Source organism: Bidens hawaiensis, unplaced genomic scaffold (assembly GCF_021521415.1).
Source record: "Bidens hawaiensis isolate Kalapana, Puna unplaced genomic scaffold, B.hawaiensis_p1.1 tig00004599_1, whole genome shotgun sequence".
NCBI lineage: Eukaryota > Viridiplantae > Streptophyta > Magnoliopsida > Asterales > Asteraceae > Bidens > Bidens hawaiensis.
In genome coordinates this window covers 1-27029 of record NW_027491280.1, presented here as the reverse complement: position 1 = coordinate 27029, position 27029 = coordinate 1, and the positions used below count along the sequence as shown (strand labels likewise).

The following is a 27029-nucleotide window of genomic DNA, read 5'->3' as shown; positions in this document are numbered from 1 at the left end:
TTGAAATGGCGGAACACAAAATAAAAGTACCATATATGTCATTTCAAATGACGGAACACCAGCTAATTGTCCACCTCACCCGACACAATTTGACATGCCCTTTATATAATCTGAAATCCGTCATTTCAAACAACGGATCTCCTAGAAACCATTACAACCATTTCTCTCTCTTACAAACCATTTCACCCTTCTATAATTTCCTATTTTGTAAAAAACATTTTATCAAAATAGCAACATTTCAAATCCAAACCAGAGAAATCAGATTGGTTTGTGTATCAAATAAGCAACCAGTTGTAACACTTAAAACATGCATTTGATCATCACCAATATTGATAGCGGGTCAACTGAGAATTTGGGAAATTGTTAGGTATTAAATAGTAAAAGGGTTGTATTGTAATAGTTTATAGAATAGGGGGTCTCTTTTCGTAAACTTGTATGTGTACTTAATCGCAGAAGGAACGTAATAGAAGGTATCGATGATAGTGAGTATTTTTCCTTCTTCTGGCTTCTTCTTCTCTTAATCAATCATATCATCATTTGATACGTAACAGAAACTTAAGCGATGGATTCAATAGTGTTGCCATCCTTCATAAGTTACTTAGTGAACGAACCCTAGTCCCTATTTTCCACTCCCCAAGAAGACTAACCGACTATTTTAATGTAAATATTCGATCATAAGACGGTGACATCGCTAATCTTAAAAACATCTAAAATCTAAAACTTAACTTGATCGGAATAATGGTGGTAAAAAAACAGCGTGTTGCAACAGTGGGTCTTAGGTAGGTTGGCTTCGCTACCATATTAAAAATTCAGGTTATCATATTGAAAGCTTGTGGGATTGTTTGTCTAAGTTTATTGAACTTGAAGGTGGTCATATTAAAATGTTGTGGGGTTAAGTATGTAAATTAATAAAACTTGAGCGTAAAAAATTTTATAAATTTGTGGGTTTACTTGATTAACTTATTATAACTTGTGGGTATCTTGTGTAAGTTATTGAAACTTGTAGTTTGAAGGGTTAATTGTGTAACTTATTAAAAGTTGTGGGTGTGTTGTGTAACTCAACGAGACTTGTGGAGTTGTGGGTACCATATATATTGTGTTGGCACGTGATTCAAAATAAAAATTTAATATGGACGAAAAATCGATAACGAGATAACGAAAAGGTTTCTATCAAAAATAGTATCGCTATTTATACAAATTAAAACAAAAATTAACTAGTTCGTGAAAACGATTAGGAACATAATTGGTTGCAAGTTTGAAATGAAAACTTTGTTTAGTTGCAATTATAGTCGTAAATAGATCCAGTCACAATTGTAGTCATTTACAGTTTAATCGCAAAATGGTTCCGTCACAATAGTTTTGGTAGCAAACGCAATCACTATCAGTTCAGTCACACAACCTTGGACATTGGTCGCTAAAGGTTTAGGCACAAAGTCATTCACAAAAATGACTAGTTCTTAAATTGTTAAAAGTAATATTCAAAATTATGTTTCTATTTAGGTGTATTGGTTTATAATCCCAACTATCATTTTTTGATTGTTGTCGGTCACAACTAAGGAATTGACTACTGACGGTCCCAACTTTTTACGTAAGTATTTACAATGGTACACGACTAACGGAATCCTAACGTTGTTACTTGTAGGTCACCGAAAAAAGATTTTGGCCGGAAAAGTCACATTTTTTGCCGATAAAATCAACCTGAACACCGCCACCATCAACTGACTCACAACCAACCAACCACCACCATTTGAGCACCACCAATCGATTCCGACAATGGTTCTAGGGTTCCGGTGACCACGATAACTGGGCCTTTTACTAGAAAAATGTTGCTAAATGTCCGATCTAAGGTTACAAAGCAAACAGTCATAGTCACTAGATAAGTTTGTTATACTATTTTGTGCATGCTTCTAATTCCATGTACACTTATTATTTGAAGTTTATCACCGGGAAAAACTAACCATTCCAACGTTCTATCATTCTTCGATTTTTGCTTGATCCATAGATTTGCGGTGAATATCCGATCGCAAAATCGGTCAGGACAGTATTTATGTCGCAAAAGTAATTAGCAACTAGGATTTAAGCAACCACCGATACTGGTCGCAAAAATTTATTTTTTACCGTTGATCGTTTTTATGGTAGTGAAAACCTGCTGCGCATTAAAATAAAAAATACCCGACGTGTGGATTAACGGACCATAGTATTAACGAATAACTTAAACCGAAAACACAAAGGAATTACGAACATAATTGACACAAAACAAACATATTACTGATGCGGAGGCAAAGGGATGTTTTTCTCGGGATCAACATTGGCGGCAGCCGGTAGCGCAAACTCGAGTTGTGGGGCCATTTGCTTAACCGTAGATAACAAAACATACGCAACAATCCCGAAAATCGCACTTAAAAGTGAAAGCACAGCCCCTGTTGCAAAGATTCCAGGTTTTACGGCGTAACACGAAATTCTACCTTGCGAATCTGTCTGCCCGCCCTCTCGATTATTCAGCGCCGCACCTCCAAATAACAAAATCATTGCTACAACTGAGGCTATCCTGTATTTATAAAAGAAAAATTATCCTATGATTCTGTGTTACAAATTATTATTGATTAATTGTTTGTTTACGTACCATGACAAGATATCGAAGATAATGGGAATCGCGGTTGAAGTGGAGCCACGAGGACGACAACAACAACAGCACCCGACTAGTATGAGTAAAACTATCCGAGTTATGATTGCAAATACGGCTGCCACTATACCGAGGCCAAGTGCCGGGCTACTTTGGTAAACACATGATAAATGCTCGATACGGACATCGGATAACTGGTGCAACAAATGTATGATCATATATGTATCATGTGTGTGTGTAAACCAAAATATAAAGCTAATAAGTCTAATTACAAATGAAGCAAACTTTAGTTATACTGTTACCTTAACTCTAGTAACCTCGGCAGCAAAACCTGCGCCCGCTGATATTATTCCCAGCACCGCAACAATCCCACACATCGCGATCACTTTGCCCTTCATTTTCGAACTCCTGCTGCAAATTTAATCAACTTTAGGTTGTTTCAAATAAGAAACTTTTACGAGGCTATATATAGGTGGTTTTTGTATTAGCTACGTACGTAGAGATTTTCGTTAAATTTGTTTTGTTGAACACAATTTAGTACGCATATTACAACCAAAATATATATGATCATATTATTTTGGGAACTAATATTGCTTATTGTAATCATGTTTGCTTTAATATGATCGTCTTTTAGAAAAAGCCAACAAAATAACGACAAAGGTTCAGTTTTCATGCCATTTAAATATTTGATTAGCTAAGGAAGGATTCTCGATGATGTTTCGTCGTTAAATTTTTCAGATTTACTACTAATTGTTTCTGAAATAAAAGGAAATTTGTTAAACATAAGTAATTTAAACCAAAGATGACGAAGGCTGTACGTGCATCACCGTTAATTTGATTAAAAGAAGCCTATATTTTGATTATTTGAGTCTCTCTACATATATAATGTTTATTGTAATGACGAGTATCATTTTATAAGCCTAAAGTTGATTATTTGATTTTCTTTTAAATGTTTATGTTTTTTTAACAACGACGGTCATTTGTGCTTATTTATTTATATATCTACAATTACAAAGAAACTTATGCATTGACTGTTGTACACTTGTATACCACTCCACGTGTTGTTCACCGATAATCCCTCCAATTATAACAATCACCGACCTAAATCTCTCTCTCTCTCTCTATTTGGGTATAACCACCACTTTATGGGCTACATTTATACTTTTTAAATTTTAATTCATGTTTGGTGATATACATGCAGGTGTGAAGAGGTTGTCATGAGTTAAGTTTTGATCCTGTCTTGGCGTGGCACAATCCAAGGACGTCATATGTGAGTTTTTCCACTTGAATTGATTATCATAGTGATTGACTTCATTTTGCTTTTGATTTTGTTTGGTAAGGATTCTGAAATAAAACCCCAACTTGGTTGTGAAGCTTACTTGATCATTTCGCATGCTCATCCCTTTCTTTTGTGCTTGCTATTATCGATAATATGTGTTTTTTGTACACAACCCCATGTCTGTTGTTGAGAGAATAATTAGGTGATGATTGATCAATTAAGTAAATCATGTCTATGATTGATCAATCCACCGAATGTTTTGGTTTTATTTATTGTGTCTTTGATTAGCTGTTAATGGTTAACCATTTGTAGAATATACACATCTATATTTGCAGATATTTGAAGGGCCCCTTAACTACTTGGGTAGCCTGAGGCAGCTATATTGCCTTTCCAAATCAGCAAGCGAGGTCATTTTAGTGATGGAGGATTGCAAGGCTCTTCGTGATCAAGCCCTGTATCCTATGAACCAGGTTCTGGGTCGTTGTTTTCTTGAAAAATTTCCCTTTGTTGTCTTTCACTTAGCGCTCAATTTGTGTGTTAGTCATTTCATTCTTCTAAGCCAAACGTATGTAAACTCTATAGTAACATATGTACACATACATATATATATATATTTGCATATATTTTTTATGTAAGTATGTATGCATATATATTTATTTATGTATGTGGGTGGCAACTTAAAAAAATAGCAAATGTTATTTTACAAACTCATATACTTTCTAAAGTGCAAACTCACAGCCAACAATGTTATTTCTAAAGTGACCCAGGTAAATCTTGATCTAATTTTATTAAAAACGTGTTAACCAAAACTCTGATTTCAAAATGATGTTGTTTCGACGACGTGAGAGTGCATTTTAGTTTTTTGTATTTTCAATCTATATATGAAAATTGATTCTTAGCAGTTTTGATTTGACAAAATCAGATTCAAGTATGAGAAAGTTGCTACACAAAATAGTAAAACCAATTGATGCATTATATTGTGGACGAACCCTTGAAGCTAAATTTGAAGAACTGATGTAAGATGTTATTGATGAACTGAATGATGGATGATGTTGAATCAAAGAACTAGGAGAAAATAATGCTCATTGTTGCTAATATGTTGAGTCACTAATGACCTTTTGACATACAAGTTTGATAAAATAGACTTGCACTTTTTCTTTTACAAAAATATCATTTGACTTTTCTTGTTTTTTAATTAAGAAACTACTTCAGCCAACCAGAAGCTTCCACATGGCACACCATGTTGCACCGTGAAGTAGATTTTAACATCTATATTGCGCAATAGATTTCCATCTGGCGCACACGAGAATACATCTCGTGCGCCAACAAGTGCCAAATTTTTAGAATTTCACTATAAAACAAAAGTTGGTTTACTAGTTTCAGTATTCAGTAATATATCAGTTTTCCCATGTAATCGCTATTCATTTTGTGTTTTTGCTTTGTCTGTCAGTTTAGAATACATACCGTCTCCCCACGCCTTCGAGGAAAGATATACCCTTGATAATCAACCCGCCCTTTTGCTTCCTCCATGTAGAACTATAAATACACAAAACAACAAACTCATTACAACAATAACTGTTTTAACCGTCAGTTTCATCTCTTAACATCTACAAAACGCACCTGAAGCCAGTTATGGAACCCAGAAACCGACTGCTCGCCTCGATTCTTAATCTCACCAACAAAAACATTCTCAAAAGCAGAAGAACAGCCCGACGTACCGCCCCTACCATACAACTCAAACCAAAGACTAGTCAACAACCTTTTAAACTCTTGAAAGTCTTCAGAAACAACACTCTTTGCACATAAATACTTATAAAGATACTTAATCGGCGCGGTTCTACAAATTTCTTCAATAAATGCAGCCTGTTCTTGCTTCTCTTGTGAGGTGACTTGCTCTTTGTACCCTTCATGTGGATTATAATTATCTAAAAGTGAACAGAATCGGGAAATTGTCGGTTTTCTTAGAACATCTTCACTTAACCATGTGAACAAGCTTCCTTCTGCCATATCTTGTTTTTGGTAAGACTTTTTTCCTTCGCCACAATCGATTTCATAATCTTTTCCAGGTGTTAATCGGTTGTGATCGAGCTCCCAGAGCTTGTTACAAGCTTTTCCAAGGTCGTTAAGTTCAGTTTGTGTCAGTTCTAGTTGGGAATTATCTGCAACCTCATTGGAATATTGTTGCTCGCTTGCGGGCCGTTTGAAGTTGTCCCAGTTGTCGTTGCGAACCTGTTACATTTGAGTTGATATTTATGAAATATTGTTGAAACATGTTATTGAATCAATGTGGTTGATAATAAGTTAATGACGGACCGGTTGGTGTCTTCTTGGAGGCTTCTTTCCCACTGTTTCCCAGCCATCATTAGCTTCCTCTGTTTTGGGTCGGCTTTGATTATAACCGCCTTGCCTGCCATCTTCATATCCCTCATTCGCAGCCTGGATTTCGTAAGTTTCTTAAATTGTTTGAATCACATGATGTTTATGTATTGTTTGATTTGATTTTAAGATTATCATTTTATACATTGTTTATATCTTTAAATCACCTCTGTTTTTAAGCCTATTTTCTGTTTGTAGTTTCATACCTAATTACATAACAAGTAACAAGTGTAAGTATAGGCAGATATATAGATTATAATTGTGTTTTCATATTTAATAACATTTCAGTGTGTTATAAGTATGATCTATAAGTGTGTTACAAGTGTTTTTATAAATAAGTAGGGGTGTAAATGAGCCGAACCTAAGCTCGAGCTTGGCTCATGAGTACTTTTTTCAAGTTCGAGATCGAATCATTTCGAGCCTATATCTAAAGCTCAGCTATTGAGCAGTTTTTAAGCTCGGGCTCGACTTGTTTATTATTTCTTAACTATTTTCTTATATTATGCATATCTTTTGCATATAATTTCATTATAATTTTTATTTATAAACATAATACAAATAATTTACTTATTTTTATCATAAATATTTATACATTAATTATTATGAAAATATATAATGAATACATTAAATAGAAGTTATATAAATTATATGCTCGTTTATTGAACTAGCTTATTCTTAGGCTTCAGCTCGATTCGAGTATTAATTTGCAGTGTAAGTATTAACAATACAAAAATTGCTATGTAAAGTTAAATTTTTAGACTTATTTTATAAATTAAAAGTCTTTTTTCTAATTCTATTTATTATATCACAATATCAAATTAAAAAAAAATGATGAAATTTCAATCATACCTTTTGATGTCTCCTTGATTCACTAGATCCCCAATTCTCATTCCTCCCATAACTCCCTTCCTATATGAAGAGGTAGGTCCCCGCAAAGCCCAGTTGGACCCACAAGACTCACCTTGAAGAGGTACGTCTGCGCATAGACCAACTGGATCCGCATGACCCACCATGCTCAGAGATGAAGACCTTACACGCAGTAAGCCAGCTGTCCCCGCAGGAAAGCCTCCCTTGGTACAGTACCCTGCCTGTCCCCGCAGCTGTGGGTACAAACTAAGAAGGAAGGCTACCCGCACTAACAGTAAGGCTACACGCATAAGGCACTAACTCTTATACTTCAGTAATGTCACCTGAAGAAGGAATGAGCAGGGCGGGAATATTCCCGCCCAAAAGAGCCAGTCCGTACGCTTCTAGAAGATCTTTTGTACTATACCTACCAAGGTATGGACAAATAGACAAGATCTGGCAAAAGCAACCCATGAACCAATCACAGGGTGACAGCTCACCGACAATAGTACGAGGAGGAGCACGCTCCAGTACAAAATGTCACGATCAGCCGCTGCCTACCCACCAACTCCCATCGTGGCACGAACATAGCCCATAGTTGGTGGAAAAGGAATATTATACAGCTGACCGTACCTGCTTGGAAACTTACCTTCGGCTATAAATACTCCAACACCTTGGAACGGTATCATCATTTTCTCTCTAGCCATTTTCTCTCTATATACACTTATATTCAAAGCAATCTAGTCTGATTCTCACGCCGGAGGGTGGTCACAAGGAGGAACCCCCTTCTCAGTGACGAGCTTACGGTGTCTGTTTTGCAGGTTGAGAAGAATAACCATCTTTGCCGGACCTAACCCTCGTGGGAAACATCTACTTAACCCAAAGATTATCCTTAATCTGCCAGGGTTACTTAGTGTTTCTTCACTATACAAAACACCAAACTCTAAATCTCAATTTCATAACAACTCAATAATTATTAATTTCACACTAACCTCATTCCTCCTATTATTATTATTATTCCCACCATACTTCTGCTCTTGATCTTGGTCCTGATCACCAGACACAACCTGAACATAATCCAATCCATCAGCAACCAAAACCTTAAAAAAACAAATAAAATTCATCCTAGTCAACCTATTCAGCAATACTAATTAACCGGTGCCCAAGAAGCAGATCTGGACCGTTCATCAATCCCATCATCATGTTCTCTCTTGTTTTCACCATGATCACCACCTAGTGCTATATCAAGCAACCCTTTAACCAAACCCTCCATTGTTTTGTAGATCAAATGTTTTGTTTTTTTTATCAAAAACTAGAAGAAAGAAAGTAGTTAATGTGGGAGATGTAATGATTTTATAAGGAAAAGGACATTTTACTATTTTAGTTGACCGTTTTATTTTTCCAGAGTTAATAATGTTAGTTTTGGAGTGGAATACAAGTTTAAAGCATGGTTGTACATGTTGGTGAAGCGTTACTGTTGTGGAAAAAGTAAGTACTTCTGATCTTCTATTGTTTTGGATCGGGCAGACGTGGCGAGAAGTTATTGGTTTAGGATATGCTAGGCTATCATATCGAATTTTTTTGTCGGCAAACTTATTTTAGATATTTTGGTTTTCTAGTTTTTTTTAACTGCTAATAAATAGAGCTCACGGGTAATGTTTCAAAAACCGGTATTTTACTTGTACTGTATTGGGCTAAAAAAATTGTATAACTGGTTGAACCGGGTTATATCGAAATGTTCAACCAGTTGAATAGTTTACCTTATAATTTTCTATAAATGTAACTTCAATCCAAAAATAACCCATAACTAAATAAATCCTATAACAAAATATAATCCAAAAGTTAATCCATATTAAAAAAATAATGCAAAAGCACTTAATTTTAAAAAAATAGTCCTAAAGTTTACACGTTTGAATGTTAATTGTTAGGTTAAAGGTAATTTTGAAAAAATATGAGGCCGCAAATATCAAAAAGTTCTCGGGCTTAAAACTGGTTTTCCGGTAAAAAGCAGTATTTTAGACAAAAACCGCCGGTACGATATTCTAGCAAACCAATCAAAAGTACCAGACTCAAAATACCGGCCCACTGTACGAAATCTGGTTTAACCGGTTCAACCGACCGGTTTGAACCGGTTTTTAAAACACTGCACACGGGTTTTTGTCCGACGGTGTGTTACGCAAAAGAGTTCTGTTTTTTGGTGGCACAACAACTATCAAGTGGCAGCGAACCCAAACTCAGAAGATAGCGTGACCCATTTAAGACAACATAGTTTGGTCATAGTGGGGCAAAATGATCTTCAAATTGGAGAGTGTTGTAGCCTAAAAGACAAGAAAGTAGTCGCTCTAAAAAACAAACAAAGAATTGTCTAGGTATTCGTACGGTGTGACCAATGGCTAAAGGTCAACGCCAACCAAGCCAACCTAACCGTACGAAGCCCTTAAGCGGTTCCAAGTTATCTCCAGTTACGGGAAAATCCACTAGCTCGAAGGCGCACTGATGGTAAAATTCGGACGCCCTCAGAATTGAAATGGATATCACAAACATATCTAAAAGGGTTTCCTAAATGAAATAGGACGTTAAAAGCTGGATTGCATAGCATATGTTACCATGTTTCGTTAAGAGTCGAAACTAAACGAAGGACATGAAAAGATTTGGTTGGTTTATGGTAATCGGCTACCTTGGCAATTGACACTTACATATTATATCTACTATTATAATAAACAAAAACAATTGTTGTGCCACATGTCACCTAATTGTCCCATTTTTTTGCCAAGTGGCATATTATTATTAAACTTTGAAAATCATAACTATCTAATTAAAACAATTAATAAATATTTTAAACATTCCATATTAGTGATTTATCCATATAATTTTATAGTTGTAAATAAGATAAAAAAAAAGTTAGAAATAAAAGAATGTATGTATAACTTTTAAAACCCATTTTAGTGTGTGTAAATTTTTGTTGTATGTTTTAAGTTTATTAGTGACCGATTCAGAAAGTGTCACGATTCATCTTTACTCTGAACAATACGAAATGGTTCATCTCATTTGATAATTTTTTACTATTAATTTTATATAATAAACCTTCTTATATGTATTGATAACTTTTTACTAAATTGACATAATTCAACACTTAAGGATAATAGTAGATTGATGATGGTGCATACAATACTTTTTCTTTCAGATCTAATAATTATGTGCATTTTATTTTGTCACATGTTAACCAATAGTGAAATTCATTGTGCTTATTCATTGCCACAAACTTGCATCATCTAGAGTTTCGAGCCAAATTGTTATAGTAAATGAGTTGCTTTGATCCCTAAAATAAGTGGTGTCATTGTGAGTTTTGTTTCCTTGATGATCTCTATTTATATTTATAAAGCAAAATTTATATATTTTTGGAAAAATATCCTGGTGGTGATGACATTGTGTTGTCTGTTATAGGCACAACCCTTTTTTTTTTAAATCTTAGAAGGTAAGTCCATAAAGTATACTTGACTATTATAAATGATAGGAAAAATGGTTGTATTTATGGGTGTCGCGAACCCATTTTATACAAAATCATTGTAAGAAGTAAGATCATGAGTATGGTGTTCGAAGTAATAATTTGTTTCTTTTAAGTTAGTTGTTTATTATTATGAGTTGTTTGTGTTTTATCTTCTATACAAGAATCTCAAAATTGTTTGATATATGGAAGTAATGATGGTTTGGTTTTTAGTGAGATACTTATTTGTTGCGAATAAAATATTTGCAACAGTTTTTTTACTCTGATTTTCATAACAGGATATAACAAGTTTCACTTGAAACATAACCACTTTTAGTATGACTTGGAACATTTCGGGCAAGTTCAACTTGTATTCGACCATTTATGTAAATGAGTAAAATTTGCTATTTGTGTTCTCTTATAGCTGACAAAAGGGACGGGTCGTGTCAGTCAGCGCAACGCATAAGAACCAGTTTGCTCTGTACAACTTAGGGTTAAGACTTGTTATTTTAAGAAAAATATTAGTTTTGGTTTCGAACATGTTTTCTTTAGACTTTTTTTTTACGTTTACACATATATATAAAACTCACTATAAATGTTTAGTTTCTTTTATGTCGTTGGATTTGAATAAAATTGTGTCAAAATTATATAAAATTAAAATTTTAACAAGATGACATGTTTGAAACCGAAAAAAACTGTGATAAAATACCTATAAATGTATTAGTATTACACTTTCTTTTCCGATATTACAAATATATGGTTGCTCTTACTTCTAATTTTATAACTTAATGCATTAATTAATATAAAGATATGAAGTAGGCTACACAAGTTTATTTTTTGTTGGTTATGGATGATTAATAATATAATATCATTAAACCCTCAATTTGAATCCTTTGAAAAAAAATTTTACCGATAGAAACTCTTGCAATTGTTAGTTCAGTAGCAAGATATGTTGAAATTAACACATCAATATACTAAGAACCAGTTTTTTTAAGCTTTGGAGACTTTTCAAGAGTTTTGATGTGTTTTTTCTTCATGATTATTGCAACTTGAAGAACCAGATCATATGATAATGATGAGATTTAATTTTACAAACCCGTGTAATACACGGGTTTATAACCTAGTAAATTATATGGGAAGAAATAACCTAGGGACGGGGAATTATGAATTGTGTGAGATTTTAGAAACTGGTATTTTAATTTAGTAAATGTTGACATTTAGGTTGTTCGTTGTGGTAATGAGAAAGGGCGTCATCCATGCTATGTAGGCAGGATGACGTCGTGAATACCATGCCAACCAACTTTTGGAAGGCGTCATGGCCCTTGAGCGCCATCTCCACGGCGACGTTTTGATGCTTGGGTTGTGTGCAAGTGGTCCCCATTCTTCTACTACAATTGTCAAACATTGTGTTCCATGACTGTGGTCTTGTGTGAGGTTTTTGGCAATTTTGAAATACATTAAAGACTTTTTTACAAAAAAGGAAAAAACATAGGCTGGTGATGGCTGTAGAAAGAAGATAAGGAAAACCTAATTTTAACATTTGAGACTTTATTTTAAACTAAAGGCCAAGACTTTATTTAAAAACACTTGAGCTTTACATCATACAAAATGATTTTATCATTTGGGGCTTTATTTTTAAACCAAAGCCCAAGTGTACTATATTGATTTTATGTATTTGTTAGTTTGTTTTGGTACAAGTTGTGTGTTGCTTTATTTTTTTTTTTTTTTTTGTTGTTGTTGTTGTTTAATTTAAAGTTAGTATCTTTAAACAAATATAATTAAATTTAATGTGACAGTGACACGTGGCATGATGACTAGATCTTGTTAGTTATCCCACAACACATAAAACATAGGATTGTCTTGTTGCCTACGTGGCAGTGACGTGACAGGATAATTAGCAAAAACAAGTTATCCCGCAACATGTTGGGGAATTTTTGCAAACGATTATCTTTGGATAACTGAGAGTCGTGTAAACACTGTCAGATCAAAATTATTTGTGGTTCCCAAATATTTTGACCGGATGAAACTCATAATTACGAGCAAGAATCAAGTATGGATTTGTATATTTTTGATGAACCAGAAAAGAACTTCGTATATTGATGATCACATTATAATAGGGTTTTTTTAGGGATAATGATAACTGCTTTGCAGTTATCATAACTCTAAATACGCTCATGTTTTTTATTAAACGTTGTAACAAAATTAATTAACTAATTAATTTTCTAATACGTCTTTAATAAAGAAACATATGTTCGAAATAAAAAATTTCCAAGCTGACCTGGCAGCTCGACCCCAGCCAGGGGCACTGTTCCTTGGACCCTGCCAGGGGCTGCCGCCCCTTGGACCCTGCTACCAGGGGCGCTGCCCCCTTGGAACCCCCATGAGAAGTTCCGATTATAATAAGATCAAAAAAGTGTGCACCCCGCACCCGACTAATTTAAATTCATATTACAATTAACTTGATCAAAAAGTTAATCCCTAATTACACTAAAATTACTAACACAACACACATTCTTAGTTAAGTTATAGAGATATAGATAGGAAATGAGAAGTGAATGCACTATGTACCAACATATAGGCAACAAAGATGCCTAAGCGTATTTCAAGGTTGAGGTTGTATAGGGCAGTGTGCTTAGGCTTAGGAGTTTCTAACTATTAATGTATCGAATACAAAGCAGACTAAACATATTTCAAGGGACATTGTGCTTGGCTCCATGGTTGTCTAGTGGTGCCTATAGGAATTATATACCTATCTGTTATTGATTTGCCTACTTTTTAGTCCACTTTTCTATTTTTATAAGTTTCTCTTTTATAAATATTTTCAGTTTTATCAAAATAACGATTTGGACTCACTAAACAACAAACGAACCTAGTTTATTAAGCCAAGCCATTTCACTTTTCGGCCTTTAAAATCCACTGCATAAACGTGCAGCGTCCTATTTCTTATCTTTGGGCCTTAAAAACGCATTGGGTATACACCCGCCTCTTTACTGGGCCTTAAAATCACCGCAACGGCAGGTGTCCAGTTTATGTCTCTTTTGTTGTGGGCCCGAGAGGCCACATCACACCTTATATTCCTTTCCTTTTCTTTCAAAATGAAATATCTTTTAATTTTCACTTTATTAATTTAATAAATTTCTATTTTTAGAAGTATTTATCAACAAATTCATGTATATTTAATCACTATTAAAGTTTAATAATTTTAGCAATTTAATAATTTTGTTAAAAACAATTTTGATTGATAGAAAACACAACCTCCTCTCTAAGGAACAAACCAAATATTATAATATTGTGTAATGTTGTAAAAGTAGGTCCATAAGGTCGAGTACTCCTTAAGTACTTGTTACAAGATATGACGCCGAGGCGAGTTTCTTTAATTCTGCCTAGTTATTAATAATCGACCAAAGGTGGTCAACCTTAGCCAGAATCGCATATAGTCAGTCAACTTTGGCCGATTTTGACTTAAAAATAAAACGAAATAATAAGGATACCGATTTTAATAAATGATTAACAAATTTTAGAATAATTTAATATTTAATTTTTTTATATATGTATATTTATATTCACTTATTTTATTATTAATATTAGTAAATCTATGAAATTTGGCACATATATATATATATATATATATATATATATATATATATATATAATATCAAAAACTAATGTTCTTATATTTTACCATTTTCGAGTACTCTCCGAGTACACCCAACTCCCTAGACGATCGTTTATGGTTTACCTAACGACTTTTGCAACCTTGATAATGTGTTATGTCTTTAAACCCACCAAGGTCAAAACTACATTATTACCTTTAGACGTCAAACACCAAAACGAGCATGTTAAAGTTGGGTAACAAAATGGGAGCCACCAACCCATTAACGCCTATAAGAAATCAATGAGATGGGGTCCACCCCGAATCAACCAATCAATTTTTTTTTTTTGTAATCAAGGTTTTAGCTCACACTTTTTCTTTAATTTAATTGTTAAATAAACCACAATATGATAGTTAAAGCCTTAAATGATGTATTAGTTAAAACTTATTGCCTACGTTACGTGATAGCGTGTCATTCACTTTTTAGTTAATCCACTACAAGTGGTCTAAAAGTTATTCGGCTTAAATTAATTTATTTGAAAACAGGAAAAGATCTCATAAACCCGACCTTAAGTTATCTCTTTTGACATGGGTTAATCAAAACTTTCAAATTCGGCCATCTAGATATTCGTTTAGTTCTTCCCATTGATCGTTTTCTTTAAAAGAACAAGAAACCAAACATGTAGACCAAAATATTAATAATACATAAACCACATTGTATAAAACGACAACATGTGACACATCAGATCGACCAATCATTAAAAGTTAAATAAAATTCAATTGTATTTATTATATATAGGTGATTGAGTTAAGACCTCACCATTTTCGTTTGTTTATATCGCGTGGACACATTTGGGACCATAATCATAGAGTTGAATCACAATGTTTACAGCTCATTTCTCCAAGAAATTATGGACTGTTCTCATTTGCCTTCCCTTTTATAGTTTTATGAATGCCTTTCAAAATTCGTTAATGAATAAAAACAAAGTAGAGCTGATACCATGTTTACAACTCGTTTATATGACTCAGCCCATTTGAACTCGCTTATATACACGAGTTACACGACTTTTTTGTGTCTATTAATGATGATATCTTGAACACATAAATGCACAAGTTATGTTTATGTTTATGTTCATGTTCATCAATTTGACCGTTAATTTGACACAATTTACACCACAGCTATAACAAACTTGTATTTAACACATAAATATACTTGTTTTGTTTATGTTTATATGCATAAGTTCAACCGTTAACCTAAAACATTTTACACCATAGCTAAACATAACAAAATTTAATTATCCGAAAATTTGGGCTAACTAGAAAATAAAACGTAACTTAATATTAGTATATTTACTTTTTGGTTTCTTTGACATTACACAGCTTTAATATATTATATATCTATAAATTTTGCTTATAAACTTTAGTTTGTTGAATTCCTCACGACTTAAATATATTTACTTTTTAGTCTTATAACTTTCATTTTACACGTATTGAAGAAACACTAAGTGACCCCGGACAGATTATGGATAATCTGGGGGTTAAATAGATGTTTCCACGAGGGTTAGGTCCGGCAAAGATGGTTATTCCTCTGATGACCTGCAAAACAGACACCGTGAGCTCGTCACTGAGAAAGGGGGGTACCTCCTTGTGACCACCCTCCGGCGTGAGAATCAGACTAGATTGCTCTTGAATATAAGTGTATATTAAGAGAAATTGCTAGAGCAGATATCAGATAATATATGGAGATATAAGATAATCATACCGTTCCAAGGTGTTGGAGTATTTATAGCCGAAGGTAGGTTTTCAAGCAGGTACAGCCAGCTGTATAATATTCCTTTTCTACCAACTGTGGGCTACGCACGTGCCATGCTGGTGGTTGGTGGGTAGGCAGCGGCTGATAGTGACATGGCCGGCTGTGTACTATTCCTTTTCCACCAACTGCAGGCTATGTACGTGCCACGACAAGGGTTGGTGAGTAGGCAGCGGCTGATAATGACATTAAGTACTGGAGCGTGCTCCTCGTCGTACTGTTGTCAGTGAGATGTCGCTGCTTTGGTCAGATCTTTTGTCCATACCTTGGCAGGTATAGTACAAAAGATCCTCCAGTAGCGTACGGACTGGCTCATTTGGGCGGGAGTATTCCCGGCTTTGGGCGGGAGTATTCCCGGCTTGCTCATTCCTTTTTCAGGTGACATTACTGAATTATTTGAGTTAGTGCCTTGTGCGTGTAGCCTTGCTGTTAGTGCGGGTAGCCTTCCCTGATGGCTAGTATCCGCAGCTGCGGGAACAGGCGGGGTACGTCACCATTGGGAGGCTTTTCCTGCGGGAACAGCTTGCGTACTGCGCGTAAGGACGTCATCTCTCTGAGCATGGTGGGTCATGCGGGTCCAGTTGGTCTTTGTGCAGACGTCCCTCTTTTAAGGTGAGTCTTGTGGGTCCAACTGCGCAGACATCCCTCTTCAAGGTGAGTCTTGCGGGTCCAACTGGGCTCTGCTGGGACCTACCTCTTTAAGTCCCCCCAGTCCAATGTTCTTCTCATGAATTGTTAATAAGTGATGTGAACTTTTGGACTTAAGCAAGGGGTTTCGAAAAGGGTTTAGTTTTAAGGTTCTCCGTGGGGATTCTTCCCGCGGGTTTCCTAATGTCACGCAGAATTTCCCACTTTTCTGCTTGATCTTTGGGTATGATGCGGGTAGGTGTGTAACCTCCTCGCAAGTCAGGAGCGTTGAGTTTCAGTTGTATAGGTTCTCCACGAGGTTTTGGTAGTTTTAGACATAGTGATCAATTATGTTTAAACAACCAATTCCATCTTGGAGCATCAAACAATCTAGTTCTCAATGTTCCCGCTATGCGGGGATGTTATATCCCTTTCCACAAGCATGGCCCAGAAGATCCTTCCTGGTTTCAATTCCCTGCGAGTGCTAAGTATGTGAAGGGTTTCGCCTTGACACTGTACCCGCACTCGTCTTATAGTTACTTTACTTCCAAGGTATTCTTGGCTTCAATTCCCTGCGGGTGCTAAGTATGTGAAGGGTTTTGCCTTGACACTGTAGTCGCACCCGTCTTATAGTTACTTGGTTGCCAAGGTATTCTTGGCTTCAATTCCCTGCGGGTGCTAAGTATGTGAAGGGTTTTGCCTTGACACTGTACCCGCACCCGTCTTAAAGTTACTTGGTTGCCAAGGTAAGGGGGTGTATTCCCTCTTATTTTTGAATCTTTCTGAATCTTTTTGAAATTCGAAGAGTTGGTGAAAGGATAAGAACAGTCCAACTGTTGAAGGGACGTCAGCGTGGTGTGACGGTTTCTTCTGACAGTTTCAGGACGTGCATGAAGTTATGGCGACGTGACAGTATATGGTCATTCCAGACGCTTTTTCAGGCGCGTGGGCGCGAGTTTTCGGGCGCGTGGGCGCGAAGTTTACGGCACGCGTCCTGTCAACAGCTGTTGCCAGCGTGTTCTTTCCACGTGTCATAGTTTCATTGCACCTGCGCTTTCCTCTCTCCTCCGCATTAAATTCATCGCATTCATTGCGATGAGTATATAAAGGGAGGAGAGGATGCATCTCAACTCAGTTTCACTTCTTCTTCTAAGCGATTTCCGGCGAATACTCTAACTTTTCCGTCGAGCATTCTCCTGAAATCGTTCTTTCATACCTCCCAAGATGTCTTCCATTCGTGATCCTGAGGCTACTGCAGAGGAGTCCGACGTATACTCTGAGAATCCGGTGTCCGCGTCTGACAAGGACGATAAGAGTACTGCTGGCGAGTGCCAGTGTGCTCTTTCCGTCGACCTTTATCAGTACATCGTCAAGAAGTTCATGCTCGAGCCTTTCGAGCCTGAGTTTCCTGAGCCTCACCAGACGGTGTACGATGCCCCCAAGGGCAAGATAAGGGTGTATGCTGCATTCTTCATCTATGGGAATCTCAGGTTCCCATTGACGAAGTTTGTGTACCGTGTTCTGGAGAAACACGGTGTACATTTGACGGAGGTGCACCCGATGGCGATCGCAAAGGTTCACCACTTTGAATAGGTGTGCCACATTCTGGGCGTTGAGCCTCGCGTCGACCGCCTGATGACCTTCTACTCCTGGAGGTGCATCCAGGGCTGGTATACCTTGATTACTCGGATCAAGGGTTTGAAGATGTGTACTACCGAGCGCAGTCTTCGGTCTTGGAAGCGGGAGTTCTTCTATATCTCTGCCCGTGTCGTCCCCATAGCGATGACATTCAAGAACGGGAGAGCACTCCCGAACCTTCACGCCTCCAACTACCAGGAGGCGGAATGGTTTACCAAGATCTCCCGGATCCAGGCTCCGGTTTATCGCTTTGCGGAGTCTGGGATGGTGATGCTTGGGATGAGCCGGGTATGGAAGGATGCTGGGGCAGAGGCGCCACAGATTCCCATCGTTCTTGAATACGGTTCGAATTCTATTCCCTATGGTATGCTCCATCTCTTTTTGCTGATTTAGGGTTTTTCTTCTAACTGTTTCTGTTTATTTTCAGAGGGGAACAACTTGCAGTCGCTTCTGCTACCGCATGAGAGCGGTGGTCCCGCTCGGTTGGGTACTCATGCTCTCGACGAGAACGAGTTGCCCATCTTGGAGCAAACGGCGGATCGGTTTGCGGAGGTCTACCCGCCAGACCACGAAATTCTGAGCGCCACGCGGCCAGGTAAGGGTTTCATCAACCCTCGCCCTCTTCATGCTCAAACCTCTGCTGGAGTTTCTCTAATTTTGTCATCTTCTGATGAGGAATCCGCAGACGGTCCTTTCTTCGTGAGGAAGAAGAAAGCTGCCGGCGTGAAAGGCAAGGCGAAAGTTGCCTCCACTGCCGATCAGGGGAACCGGTCTGACTCGGAGACCGAAAGTGAGGAGGCGGCGGGGAACCCTGGTGGTGGTGAGGCAACTGTCTCGGAGGTTGAGACAGCTGCCACCTCCGCGCGACCAAGTTCTACGACGGTGACTGGCGTGAAGAGGCCAGTTCCATCGGGTTCGTCCCCGCCCGTCAGAACCTTCAAGATTAAGAAAACTCGTAAGTACTTTTTATTTATCTTACCCGCAATTCTTTCCGCCATTGTTTTTAATATCTTGTCTTCATGCAGGCGTGGATGTAACCGCATTCCAAATTGATGCGGGAAGGAGCAGTTCTGGACCCACGAAGGTAGGTTTGGTCAACCTACCCGAGGCGATGACCCAGGCAGCTGCGCCTGTTTGCAGTGTTGGTTCAGTTGCTCATCCCGTTGAGACAACTGTTCCAATTGTGACGTCATCTCCGCCGGCTGTTAGTGCCATCTTTACTGCATCCTTCACTGAGCCGGCGGTGATTTTCTCTGCGGGCTCCTCCGCAGCGGCGGCCACAGTTGTGAGTTCACCTCCAGTGAGTTCACCTCCGATGGTCTCTACCGCGGCGGCTTCAACCGTGCCCCCGGCCGGTTCATCAGGTATGTTCGGCGGTGGGGCTTCTAGCCAATCTCTGCCTCCTTCCCATCTGCCTGACCTCTTGGATAGATATCCCTTAGGTTCGGGTGATGGGTTTGGCGGCTACCGGCTTGTTGTCGACCCTACAGGTGCGTAGGGTTATTTTGGCCTATTTTTTTTTTATCATCTTTTCCTAACTGTTTTTTGTTTTTACAGTTTCGGATTCCAATGAGGTGTATGTTCCACGGTGGAACATCCGCCGGGGAACAACCCTTCGAACAGCTGTGGACTGCGTCGAGTGGGCGCGTCACGCAGCCCCAAGTGGTGCGTTGGGGGAAGCCATGTCTGGCTACCAGGAGGGTAGGCTGACGAATGAGCTTCGGATTCTCTTTGCCCGGATGCAGCCGCGCGTCGAGTTGCTTTGTCGTGAAAACGACAAGTTAAAGACGGCGCGTAGCCAGGAAGTGGCTCAGGCGCGGGCTATCCGGGAGGAGAACAGGAGACTTGCCGCCATTGCTGCGGATAAGGAAAAGGCCTTCAAGGCCCTCGAGGTTGAAGTTCAGGCCCGGCTCGAGGCCCGTTCCAAGGCTACCCAAGCTGTTAACGAACAGCTTAGGTTAGCTAAGGAAACTGCGCGGAACGCGACCGAGAGGACCACCAAAGCTGAAGCCATTGCTGAGCCTCTGCGCGCCGAGAATGAGGAGCTTAAAGCCAAACTAGAGAGGCTCCAGCAGGCTCATGATGCCTTGGCCATGGAAGACGCCAAGAAGCTCCAAGAGATCTTGGACCAGAGGGGTATGCTTGACCACACTGAGCGTAAGCTGAAGGGCGTTGAAGAGGCTGCTGCTAAGGAAGTGTTGCTTGCCAACCTTAACAAAAGTGAAGCCGAACGCGCCCGTGACCAAGCTCAAGCTGCCCTCCAGGAAGCTCTGATCACCAAGGAATGGCTTCTACGAAAAGCGTTGTCGCAGGTATGCGTAGCTTCATAATGTCTTTACGCTTTTCTTTATACTTAGAAAAGTTTTTGATATATATTTTTTTCTTTTTGTAGGTTGTGCATCGGATCTTCACGAACACATCTTATGACGATGCCATGAGCACAGCCCTCAACGCTTCCCATGAGGATGGGGAAAAGGCTGGTTTCCTGCTTGGTCTGGGGTTTGTTGAGAAGGGCATCCCGCCTTCCAACTTCCCTCTTTATGACGTGGACACTGAAGCTGCCTATGACCAAGCAGTGAACCAGTATGCTGTCTTCCCGCATCCAGTGGTGGAGAAGGTGAACGAAATTGCTGCTGCTGATGATGGGCTAACCATTCTCAAGACTTTCCTTGAACCGCCACAGCCAACTGATGGTGCGGGTTCGAGTGGGTTTGGAGGGAGTGGTCCTGAAGTTTGAACCTTGAGATCCCTTCCCACCGTTAGGATAGATTTATATTTCTGTATGCGGGTAGATACCCGGCCATTCTTGTAATGTTTGAATTTTTTTATGAAATATAAATGTTTGTGCGGGTAGGACCGCCACTTTCACTGAATGACTTGCTTTATAAACGTTATATGACTTGCTCATACATATTATAATTTAATTTGGCACTTGTTTTGCCTCATAAACAATATATGATTCGCTCGTGCATACTTTAGTTGAATTTAGCAATTTTCCAAGTGTTTTGGATAAGTTAACCTTTCGACGTGTGGTTGTCAATAGGTTAATGTTCAGTTTCCTCTATTATGAGTGTGCGGGTAGGACCGTCACTTTCATTTAGTGGAATGACCAATCTTCACCTATAACTGACCTGCGTGAAGGTTTTCCTCATCTTTTCCTTAGAAATTTTTGCCGTTTTTTGTGTTTATGCGGGTTTTGCCGCCGTCCACACGCAACGACTTCCCCACTTATTTATGCGGTGAATACCGGCATATCAGTGTTTTGAATAAGTTAAACCTTTCGACGCGCGGTTGTCAATAGGTTAATGTTCAGTTTCCTCTATCATGATTGTGCGGGTAGGACCGTTACTTTCATTTAGTGGGATGACCAAACTTTACCTACAACTGACCTGCGTGAAGGTTGTCCTCTTAGAAATTTTTGCCGTTTTTTGTGTTTATGCGGGTTTTGCCGCCGTCCACACGCAACGACTTACTTCCCCACTTATTTATGCGGTGAATACCGGCATATCAGTGTGGAAAGTTCATAAGTATAAATGTAAGACCATCAGCGTCAATGTGATAAGGAGAATCATTTCCATTAAAAGTGGCTCTAGGCCTTTTCTTTACAAGTTTGGAATTGATCTATATGCAGCTTGCGTAATTGAGCTCCCTTCCATGTTCTTGGGATAGGGGTGTCATCGAGCCTTTCGAGCCGAAATGCACCTGGTTCGGAATCTCGTTGTTTACGCAGTATGTAGTCTCCAACATTGAAGCTGCAGTATCATTCGTGTTTTCCCCAACTGGGGTTCTACACGCATTAGCCTGCTCAGCGTTCATTGCGCCACGAGGTGCGTGAGTTTCCCATCTCTGACAAATGCTTCGACGACGTCCTTCAAGTCTAAGCATTCCTCAGTGGTGTGGCCTTTTGTCTTGTGGAAGTCACAGGATTTGCTTTGATCAGCGTTTGGACGTTGTCGGATAATTGGAGCCTCTGGCCATGGGAGCCTCTCGGTGGCGAATATCTCGGTGACGCTTTTGGTGAGTGGCGTCCATCTGGAGTTCCGATTCGACAACTGCATGTTATCCCTTCCGCCTAACCGAGGGTGTGAGCCGGATGAGGTGTCAAAGTTTACCCTTGACTGCCAAATGCCTAGCTCCTCTTTTTGTTTAGTCGGGCGGTAAGGACGTTGTTTTCTCTTGTTTTCTGAGTGTAGAGGTTTGTGCTCTGGGGAAGATCTCTACCCAGTTGCTTTTCCGTTTCCGCGAAGCGTTTAGCTGCTGTCATGATGGCATCCCATGTGGATGGCATGCCGTCTTTACCCGTCAATGTGCGGATAAGCTCTGGGTATTCGGCGCCTTGGATGAAAGCTGCGCGAACAAGATCTTCGCTTATGGTGCCCAGACTCAGTTTCTTTGAATTGAAGCGCTTGATGAAGTCTAGTAAAGACTCATCTTCTTCTCGGATGCAGTTGAGGATCGTCCATTGCTCTTCGGTATACTTTCTTTGTTGACTGAAGTGTTGGCTGAACTTTTGCTGGAAGTCAGCCCAATCGTAGATGTGGTGGACCGGTAGACGGTCGAACCACGCTCTGGCTGCCCCAACAAGCGTCATTTGGAACATATAACACCACGTGGGTTCCGTCCAATTGCTGACGGTTGCCCCCGCTATGAATCTGTTCAAATGATCGTCTGGGTCAGATATACCATCATAAGTGCCGATGTTGGACATCTGTTTAGCACTCTTCGGGGCGATTGCTTCCGCAATGTCCCTTGCAAACTTGGACGTTCCCGCATTTGCAACAGTCGGTCTAAAGGTTTTGGAAAAGTCATGTGGGTTTCCCCCCGCGTTCCTTTGTTTGAAGGTTTCTCCAAAATTCCTTCTTCGTTGGAAGTCCGTTTCCTTACGTTTCCCTTTCGCCCTATGGCGAGGGTTTGCGTCGCTGTCGGACTCCTCCGAATCATCGTCCCAGTACTCGCACTCATTGCTCATGTTGAGCTGTTGTCGAGTGCTTCCGAATTCGTCAGCCTGTTGGAGTGAACGTAAGCGTTCATCCAACTCAGCTTGGAATTCCTTCTGACGTGCTTCCGCCCACGCTTTAACTTGATCAAGTGTTTGGCGGGGGAGCTTCGTCTGTCGTCTTTCCACATGGGTATCAATGAATCCCAGGGGAGGATTGTTTACTGCACTTGCCCCGGCTTGGGTAACCTGGGTAGTGTTCGTAAAATTTGTGTACCCGCCGGTGTTCCCCCCAGTAGCTGGGGTTGTGGTTACCGGAGTTTCTTGGTCACTCGTTGGCCTTGGTAACGGAGTAACCTTAACTATCTTTCCAGAAGTTTTGAAAAAACTGAAAAAGAATTAGTTCTAGCTTTTATGCACAGATGGTGCCAATGAAGAAACACTAAGTGACCCCGGGCAGATTACGGATAATCTGGGGGTTAAATAGATGTTTCCACGAGGGTTAGGTTCGGCAAAGATGGTTATTCCTCTGATGACCTGCAAAACAGACACCGTGAGCTCGTCACTGAGAAGGGGGGGGTACCTCCTTGTGACCACCCTCCGGCGTGAGAATCAGACTAGATTGCTCTTGAATATAAGTGTATATTAAGAGAAATTGCTAGAGCAGATATCAGATAATATATGGAGATATAAGATAATCATACCGTTCCAAGGTGTTGGAATATTTATAGCCGAAGATAGGTTTTCAAGCAGGTACAGCCAGCTGTATAATATTCCTTTTCTACCAACTGTGGGCTACGCACGTGCCATGCTGGTGGTTGGTGGGTAGGCAGCGGCTGATAGTGACATGGCCGGCTGTGTACTATTCCTTTTCCACCAACTGCAGGCTATGTACGTGCCACGACAGGGGTTGGTGAGTAGGCAGCGGCTGATAGTGACATTAAGTACTGGAGCGTGCTCCTCGTCGTACTGTTGTCAGTGAGCTGTCGCTGCTTTGCTCAGATCTTTTGTCCATAACTTGGCAGGTATAGTACAAAAGATCCTCCAGTAGCGTACGGACTGGCTCATTTGGGCGGGAGTATTCCCGGCTTTGGGCGGGAGTATTCCCGGCTTGCTCATTCCTTCTTCAGGTGACATTACTGAATTATTTGAGTTAGTGCCTTGTGCGTGTAGCCTTGCTGTTAGTGCGGGTAGCCTTCCCTGATGGCTAGTATCCGCAGCTGCGGGAACAGGCGGGGTACGTCACTATTGGGAGGCTTTTCCTGCGGGAACAGCTTGCGTACTGCGCGTAAGGACGTCATCTCTCTGAGCATGGTGGGTCCTGCGGATCCAGTTGGTCTTTGCGCAGACGTCACTCTTTTAAGGTGAGTCTTGCGGGTCCAACTGCGCAGACTTCCCTTTTCAAGGTGAGTCTTGCGGGTCCAACTGGGCTCTGCTGGGACCTACCTCTTCACGTATATATTCGATCTCTCAACTTTAGGAGTTAGTAATATGTAAACTAAACTCCACAAAACTATAATACATCTATTTTTCAGCCCATCAACTTTAGTTTCAAAAATATATCTTTGAACTCACCAACTTTAGTTTCAGATGCTAATTTTTTTTATCATTTAACTTTGGTAATGTATCTTTTGTTCTTTTAGCTCACATCTTTACATTTTGGCTCCTCAACTTTTGCTATAACACTTTTACTATGATAAACCAAATTAATACCGACCGAATTTATGGTGTAATATATAATAATTTTTAAACATGTAATGCATATAACCCGCAACAAATGGATATACTTGTTTGTTAAACCAATTCATATGATACGTTACTACTCTTCTTCCCTTATAGATCTAGAAACTTCAACAATTGCATATATTATTATATTCACAAAATTAATAGATTATTGCATTATTGCTATGACTTGAATGTTCTTTGTTTTATATTATTGAATGATATTTAATATTTGATGATAGTAACATAACATAATTTTAATATTGGTTTTTGGTACATAAATAATATATACTAGTATTAAGCCCCACTGCAACGCGGTGGGGGCGGAAATCATTAAAAAAAGTAACATTCAAACATTTATCGAACCCGTGTGTTGATGGGTCCGGGGCGTTGGACCCGTGCTTAGTGGCGGATTGCTAAATCGAAACGAAAATTAGACCTAAAAACGTTCAATCACGACCATTTGTTGTGGCTTGTTAACACATGAAAAATAGACCGAAAAATAAAACACAAAAAACAATAACTAAGTCGTCTTATGACCGAAAAGTTGAATGGGGAAGATAGACGTTAGAACGTTGAACAGCACATGTGTGTTGCAACGTGTAAATTTGCAAAATTTTGACTAAAACGTTAAATGAAAATTTTGTAAAAGATGAAAGATATTAAGAACAAAGTTGAAAGTAGAAAATTGTTGAGATTAAAAATGAATCATACTTTGTGACAAACTTGTAAAAAAATAAAAAGTATCGGGACTAAAGATTAAATATGAAAACTAAAGGATAAAAAGTAAAAGAGAAAAATTGTAAAAAAAAACTAATGCGTAACTTACAACTCATGATGCATACAAACCTTTGCGATTGTAATATATATAATACACAAAAGTATTTTTAATTAATAGTTGGTCACTGCAGTTAACTTTAAGTTCAATACTTCCTATAGTTTGATGTTGAAATAACATGCGTGAAAAAGCTATTTTTCCACTTCTGAAACCACTTGCAACCCACTTTACCATCATCTAAGGAAACTTCCCACTTGTAACAAATAACAAAAAAAAATTGATTTGCTTTTATATAAGATTATATAAAAATTACAAAAAATAATTAAAAAAAAGCTATTATACCACTAGTAGCCCTTAATTATAATTAATTTACAAAATAATATTAATTTCCCTTGATTGCATTTAGACTATAGTGGTTTATCCATCGCTAGAGTGTAAACTAACTTTTTTAAGTGCATTCACCCAAAGCTTGTTATGTCATAAATTTCAAAGCCCTCAAATAGCTTGCTAGGATTATAAATCGAGCTAATTTGTCAGAATATCACCGGTTTGTAGAAAATTCCAAGCCATGCTCGAGCTAAAAATAGCTCACTCATAGAAAAAGTTGAGTTGATTTTACTGACGAGCTTATTTGGCACGAGTAAATTTACTCGTTACCTCTAAGTTATTTTCCTTATATATCGATAATGTAATGTTGTATTACTTAATACTTATATAATTTAGATGAACTAATTTATTTAGATTTTTATAAAGATAAGCAAGGAAAATTATCAATACCGAGAGAAATGAGTCACAACTTGTCAAGCCACGAATTAGCTCAAGTTGACAATGTCAAACAGTGACTCGTGATAATGTGATTTTCAATAAATTTTTTTGAAAGAATAACCACAACACCTAAACATATATGAAACTTTGTTCTTTTGGTAACCCTACTTATTTCAAATTCAACACTTATAAATTGATAATTTTCTAAATAGGATAAAAAAAATACAGAAGTCAAAAAAAAAACCTCGGCGGTTATTCGAAAACTATATTATATAGGACATAAAAATTTAGAAAAATCAAAGTCGTTTGACCCCACACTCTATATGTTGGATCTTATCGTAACCAACGATAAATGCGTCATCAGACGGGGCTCCGAAGTCTAAGACTAGGAGAGGCCACCTTCGTATCCAATCCAGTGTTGAGGATGCCAAAGCTTTCCGTATCTTAATACATTGTTGTGAAACAAAAAACCGACAAAGACATTGCAAAATTGGATTTAAAAAAAGAACAGAAAAAGAATATCGTTTAATTTTTCTACCACTACAAAAGTTGC

The 27029-nt window shown here is 38.7% G+C and overlaps 2 protein-coding genes across 2 annotated transcripts; both read right to left on the bottom strand.

Moving 5' to 3' along the window:
* Nucleotides 1–2259: 2259 nt before the first annotated feature.
* LOC143627103 (uncharacterized) lies at nucleotides 2260–3150 on the bottom strand. The gene is made up of 3 exons (XM_077096999.1): nucleotides 2926–3150; nucleotides 2624–2817; nucleotides 2260–2548 (listed from the first exon to the last, which is right to left on the bottom strand). Exons 1-3 carry the CDS (start codon nucleotides 3019–3021, stop codon nucleotides 2266–2268), a joined length of 573 nt encoding a protein of 190 aa, XP_076953114.1. The 5' UTR covers nucleotides 3022–3150; the 3' UTR covers nucleotides 2260–2265.
* A 2183-nt stretch (nucleotides 3151–5333) lies between these two features.
* On the bottom strand, nucleotides 5334–8458 carry LOC143627102 (uncharacterized). The gene is made up of 6 exons (XM_077096998.1): nucleotides 8281–8458; nucleotides 8117–8191; nucleotides 7128–7187; nucleotides 6216–6338; nucleotides 5523–6131; nucleotides 5334–5438 (listed from the first exon to the last, which is right to left on the bottom strand). The coding sequence occupies exons 1-6, from the start codon at nucleotides 8395–8397 to the stop codon at nucleotides 5349–5351; spliced, it is 1074 nt and encodes a 357-aa protein (XP_076953113.1). The 5' UTR covers nucleotides 8398–8458; the 3' UTR covers nucleotides 5334–5348.
* Nucleotides 8459–27029: the final 18571 nt, after the last annotated feature.